Here is a 6,780-nt window from a genome sequence, read left to right as displayed (position 1 = left end):
GTCGTCTCAGACCGCTAGTATGTCAACCAGCGAGAGCAGGTCCCTGGAGTCTGCAGATCTCAAGCCAACCCTCCGCTGGGGCAAACTCTAGGCAACAACATCGAATGAAATTTTTGTCCCACGGGACTTCTTGGGGAGGGCCTTTCCCATTGACGCTCTCCGTCCCCCTGCGAAGCCGCTGAACGTTTCTATTGGCTGGCCAGGATGCCAATCTCCGAGACGGGTTTTCCATTGGCTGCGGGGCGGGCGCTCCGAGGCTAGAGGGAAGGAGAAGGGATCAGGAGCTGGAGCGAGGGGGAGGGAGAGGCCGGTCAGTGTCTGGCCGCTGCTTGCCCGAGGTCTCCAGGCCCGGCTGCGGCTCCTTCCTCGACTCCTGGGCACGGTCTGCGAGGCTCCGCCGGCTAGTGTGGGAGAGCCGCGGGCGGCGGCCGCCGCATCATGTCAGCCAAGGACGAGCGGGCCAGGGAGATCCTGAGAGGCTTCAAACTGTATCCGCCCGGGAGCGGGGCGGGGCCGGGAGGACTTGGGAGGCGGCCGCTCCCTGAGGAGACCGGCCGGGGCGGGGGCGCCGGGTGGGCACCCGAAAACGAGGGCAGCGAGAGCCGCCAGGAAAGGAACGGCGTCCCGGGCCCCAGTGGGACCAGGCGCGGGCAGCGGGCTCAGGGGCGACCTGCGGGAGGAAGGGGACGGTGACGGGAGCCTCAGGGGGTGGAGACGGAGGAGTCCCGGGACGGGCTGCAGAGGCTCCGGCGTCGGAGACTGGCGTCCAGCAGACCAGCTGGGTTCGGAGCTCCGGCCGGGACCCGGAAGCCGGGAGGGGCCGCGGCCCGTGGACCAGGGCCGAGGGGGCGCGGCGAGCTGGCCTCGGAGACTGGAAGCGTCTTTGGCGGGAAGCCCACGGGGGAGCAGGGAAAAGTGACTCCGAGCGAGTGACCTTGTGTTTGACAGATGCAAAATGCTACGTTAAACTCTGTCAGTCCCCACCCTACTCCACCCCGTCTGTTTCCCCAACTTCTTTGCCTCACTTGTGGCGTCTCGCAGGGCTGTAGTAGCCGAGGAAGGTGGGGACAGAGAAATTATTAACTCTCTCGGCCTTTAGAGACGTTGGGTGGTCACTGCTTCTCTCAGCTCAGTTTTCGTTCCAGCGAGATGAGTGAGGACGGTGAGCTTGTGTGCGGGATGCCTTGTACTCGTTTGCACTGAGACTTCTGGTAAAGGGAACTTCGGGCTGGCATTGGTGTGGCTGCAGCTAGCTGTGGTGGAGCTGTCCAGCTTCACCAGTGGTGAAGACCCGGTAGGTAGGACGTGGTAGGATATGGAAATCATTGCCTCGGGCCTGTTGTGCCGCTTTTGCAACCTGCTTCTCCTTCATATAGCAAGGAAGTTTTGTTTTTCAATGGAGTATTGGTCTGTCACCCTAAGATGCCGACAGAAAAATACGATCTTGTGTATTCCAATTTTACGATCTCCTGCCGACCTTAATCTCTTCTTACATCCCATCTCTACAGTATAGACCGGTCTTAAATTCCTCTCTTAGTGAAATGCAGTCATCCCTTTAGGGTTCCTCCCCGCTAAGGTTTAGTAAAGCACTATTCTCTGAACTGCCTGTTTCCTCCCCAGGAAATTTTAACTGCTTTGTCATGTCAAAAACCAAGTTGGTAGTAAATTTTAGGATACAATGCAAAAGTGTACACAGGATGTACAACTGAAATATTACAAATGAAAACTGACCCACTATACTTTTTTAAAAAACTGAAAGCTGTATCATTTTTTATAGACTGTCATATTTGTGATAAACTTTCAGTACTTTAATATAGTGAAGTTTACTGACTTTTTCATAGTTCCATGTATTTTTTCTGTTTCTCTTCATAACAGAACCTTTAAGTAGATAAGGATAACCAAAGTGTTAGAAAGCTATGGCATGCCAGGTAAGGTGGCACAAGCCTGTAACCCCAGTGAATCAGGAGCCCGAGGCAGGAGGATCCCAAGTTCAAAGTCAGCCAAGGTAAAACACCCCTAGGCTCAATCCCCAGTACCAAAAAAAAAAAAAAAAAAAAAAAAAAAAAAAAAAAAAAATCCACACCCTATGGCATGATTTTATTTTATTTTTCCCTTAAGCTATTTACATTATTTAAGTTGTTTATATTGTTAAGTTATTTATATAATTATTTATTATGCTATAAACGGTAAATTAGATACTATGGAGTATTGAGAAATTTCGGAAGCAAAATTTTTGTTTAATTGTAAGTAATATATTACTGAAAAAAAAGAAATGTTTTCAACACATTTTTTTTGAGGGTGCTACCAGGGATTGAACTCAGGAGCACTCAATCAATGAGCCACATCCTCAGCCCTATTTTGTATTTTTTATTTAGAGACAGGATCTCACTGAGTTGCTTAGCACTTCACTGTTGCTGAAACTGGCTTTGAACTTGTGATCCTCCTCCCTCAGCCTCCTGAGCTGCACGATTACAGGCATCTGCCACCCCACACTGCTAACAACAAAAGGTTTTTGAACATGGCAAAAAAAGGAAAGTTTGAACTTCTTACCTTCCATCTTGGCTCTTGAACCTGTTCAGAAAGAGGCTAAGGGGCAAATATGAAAAAGAGTAGAAAACAGACCTGTTGTTAGCCCACTAGAAAGAAAGGTGAATTAATCAATTCCATGATGGTGTTAGTGCATCAAGAAAGTTTGACCTGAATTGACTGAATCCTGAAACACAAGGGAAGCAAGGCATATAGAAGTGTGGGAACAAGAGAGTGCCCATCCATCATACAGTGGCCTTTGTTGATGTCTGAGGATTAAGAAAGAAGAGGCAAACAGAAACATTTAAGATTTGATCCTACTTTCATGGAATAATAATAATGTGTTAGTAAGAAACCACAATTATTGTCCACCCATTATTGGGTAAATTTGGTTTACATGAACTTTCAGAGTGTCTGTTTCTTTAAAAAATACATATATATTTTTTTGTAGTTGTAGATGGGCAGCATTCCTTTATTTATTTATTTATTTATTATTTGGTGCTAAGGATCAAACTCAGTGCCTCACACATGGTAGGCAGTCCACTACTGAGCTACAGCCCCAGACCTTAAGAGTGTCTATTTCTGTAAGAATCATTTTTGTTACTTTAAAAAAAAAGGGAAAATACCCTTATGTTTTCTCACCAACAATGTTGACAATCCTTAATTTTCCATATTTCCTATGTGAATCTTAAATTTTTGCAAATTTGGACAACAAATGGTATTTTGCTTTAATTTGTATTTTCCTGGATCCCTAGAGAGTATGGTATAGTGGTTAAAAGCTATACTGGAGTTTACAACACGGTGCATACCTGTAATACCAGCAATTCAAGAGGCTGAGGCAGGAGATTGCAAGTTTGAGGCTAGCCTTGGCAATTCAATGAGACCCTGTCTCAAAGTAAAAATGTGGTAGAGCATGTCTGGGCTCAAACCGCAGTACCCCCCCCAAAAAAAAAAAAAAAAAACTAGGTCAGGAAGCTGTATTGTCTACATTAGAATTCTAGTCCGCACTCCTAGTTGTGTGTCCCTACACAATTTCCTTAAACCTCTGCCTCAGTTTCCTCATGTATAAAATAGAAATGATACTAGGACCTGACTCTGGGGCTGTTGTGAGATTAAATGAGTTGATACCTAAAGCATTTTGAAAAACACTTGATGCGCATTATGTGTTGGCTAATATTATTACTGTTGTTATTAGAGAAGTTGCAAGTCTCATATTTGGTCATTTCATTTTCTTTTGTGAAATGCTTGTTAATTTTGTTTTTGCCCATTTGACTTATTTTTCTTGTTGCTTTGTGGGTGTTCTTTTTATTTATTTATTTTTTAGTTGTAGTTGGACACAATACCTTTATTTATTTATTTTTATTTGGTGCTGAGGATCGAACCTAGGGCCTCGCACATGCTAGGCAAGCACTCTACTGCTAAGCCACAACCCCAGCCCTGTGGGTGTTCTTTATATATTTTAATATCAATCATTTGCCTGTTATGTTGCAAATACTTTTTCTCAATGTAAAATGGTCTCCTTTTTAAAGAAATATTTATTTTTTAGGTGTAGTTGGACACAATGCCTTTATTTTATTTACTTATTTTTATGTGGTGCTGAGGATTGAACCCAGGGCCTCACATGTGCTAGGCAAGCACTCTAACGCTGAGCTACAACTCCAGCCCCAAATTGTCTTCTTTTTTCATTGAACAGAATTTTAAAATTATTATTTCAAATTTATTAATATTTTTCATTTGATTCTGTGGTTAGTTCATCTTTTCCCCATTATTTTGAAATGCTGCCTTTGTTATAAACCAAATCTCCACAAGACATGGGTTTATTATAAATATTTCTGTTTCATTGATCTATTTGTCTTATGCTAGCATGCATTTTGTTTAACTATAGCTTTATAGTATAATTAGTATAGTTTATAATAGAATTGGTATGTCATAAACAGAGTATGTGTGTTAAAGTCATATTGTGCTGGGTGCAGTGGTACACACCTGTAATCCTAGCTGAAACAAGAGGATCATGAGTTCAAAGCCAGCCTCAACAATGGTAAGGCACTAAGCAACTCAGTAAGACCCTGTCTCTAAATAAAAAATACAAAATAGGGCTGGGGATTTGACTCAGTGGTTGAATGCCCCTGAGTTCAATCCCCGGTATGAAAAAAAAAAGTCATATTATAAGCTCCATATAAATATTGGTGTTCCTTTTATTCACACAGAATCTTTCTCTGTAGATCTTCAATGAGTGTGAATATCATATTGCATAAATCAGGTGTGGTCTGAGATAATTCAGTGTTCGTGTGTATCTTAAGTTATTTCAAAAATAAAATATTTGGGGCTGGGGTTGTGGCTCAGTGGAAGCGTGCTTGCCCGGCATGTATGAGGCCCTGGGTTCGATCCTCAGCACCACATATAAATAAAAATAAAGATATTGTGTCCAACTAAAAAAAATAAACATTTAAAAATAAATAAATAAAATATTTTGCCAGGTGTGGTAGTGCATGCCTGTAATCCCAGCTACTTAGGAGGCAAAGGCAGGAGGACAGCAAGTTGGAGGCCAGCCTGGGCAATTTATCTAGATCCTGTCTCAAAATAAAAAATAGAAAGAGCTCAGTGGTAGAGTACCCCTGGGTTCAAACCCCAGTACCCCAAAATAATATATTTGTAAGATTTCTTTCTCATATCACTTCCAGCCCATCCCACCCCACTCCTTTTTAATTCGTACACATCAAAGACTCGAATTTCTCTCTTGTTGTTAAATTATAAATCAAAGTTATGAATGAAATGTTACTTGGGAAACAAATGTGATTGTTTTGTGAGTTTTGGATTTGATAATTTTAAGCAGCTGATATAGAGTCTTCCATTTCATTCATTAAACAAGACTATTGGGTGACTGTTATGCATAAGGGCTCTCTGTTCTTGAAAGGATATGAAAATGAGTCTCAGTTCCTTCTTTATCTATATTTAGAAGGGATATCTTCCAAAGCACAATGTATTTTTTAAAGTAATGTTCAATTTTTCTATCATAAACCCCAGCACCTAGAATGACCTTTATTAATATTTTAATGTAGGCTTCAAATGTGGTTAGTGTTTATTATATTTGTTTTTTGCCTTTTTCTTCCCTTCTTATTTTTTGGGGGGTCAGGGTGTACTGAGGATTGAACCCCAGGGCACTCTACCATAAAGCTACATTCCCACCCCTTTTTATTTTCATTTGAGACTGAGTCTTACTAAGTTGCTCAGACTGCCCTTGAATGTTGATCCTCCTGCCTCAGCCTCCTAAGTTACTGGAATTATAAGTGTGCACCACTGCATCTGGCTGTATTTGCTTTTATAAAAATGGATCTAGAGCTAGATGTGGGGGTGCACACCTATAATCCCAGGAAATCCCGAGGCTGAGGCAGGAAAATCACCAAGTTCAAGGCCAGCCTTAGCTACTTAGCCAGGCCCTACACAACTTAGCAAGATCTTTCCTAAAAATAAAAAAGGCTGGGAATGTGGCTCAGTAGTTAAGCACCCCTGGCTTCAATCCCCAGTACCAAAAATAAATAAATAAGTAATGGAACTAGAATAATGTTTTGTAAATTACCTTTTCACTTAATGTATCATGTTCATAATTTCCAAAAATGGTTATTATGAATTGTTTCAATGCCATACATTCATCATAGTACTCTTATAGTAGCTTTCTAATATAGTCTATAATGTACTGTTTTGCCTATTTGAATTACTTTTTCAGTGGCATAAATACATATCTTATTACATTAATATCAAGAAACCAACAGACAGTCATCAGAAAGGATTATGCTTTTATGATTTTATTACCTTTAATCCACCTGGAATTTGCTTTGATAGATGGTATAGAGTAGTGATTTAGCTTTTTTTTTTTTTTTTTAAGCTTAACTAATAGTCTCTCTCTCTCTCTTTTTTTTTGTAAGCCATGCTGGGGATTGAACACAGGGCCTCACACCTGCTAGGCAAGTACTCCACCACTGAACTGTGACCCCAGATCTCATTTATTTATTTACCTATACTCCAAATATTAATGTAATATCCAGAATATAAATGGCTGCCTATATATCAATAACATAATTATTTAACTCAAAATGGGAAAAGGAGCCAGATATGGTTGCACCCACCTATAATTCCAGTGAATTAAGAGGCTGAGGCAGGAGAATCACAGGTTCAAGGCCAGCTTGAGCAACTCAGCAAGACCCCTATCTCCAAATAAAAATTTAAAAGGGTTGGGAGTATAACTCAGTGGTAGAG

The 6,780-nt window shown here is 41.5% G+C and overlaps 1 protein-coding gene across 2 annotated transcripts in view; it reads left to right on the top strand.

Annotated features, from left to right (window-relative positions):
• The first annotated feature begins 266 nt into the window (after positions 1-266).
• The window catches only part of PDE6D (phosphodiesterase 6D), a 61,381-nt gene continuing 54,867 nt past the window's right edge, over positions 267-6,780 (top strand). Inside the window, exon 1 of one of the 2 annotated variants that reach the window (XM_081261996.1) lies at positions 267-488. In XM_081261996.1, the coding sequence (XP_081118122.1) occupies positions 439-488 (50 nt within the window). In that variant the 5' untranslated portion in view covers positions 267-438. The remainder of the gene's footprint in view (positions 489-6,780) is intronic. The other variant, XM_081261995.1, reaches the window with a different exon arrangement.

This window comes from Spermophilus citellus (genome assembly GCF_964194105.1).
Source record: "Spermophilus citellus genome assembly, chromosome: 11".
Classification (NCBI taxonomy): domain Eukaryota; kingdom Metazoa; phylum Chordata; class Mammalia; order Rodentia; family Sciuridae; genus Spermophilus; species Spermophilus citellus.
The sequence above is the reverse complement of the archived record's forward strand: the minus strand, read 5'-3'. Positions and strand labels throughout refer to the sequence as shown.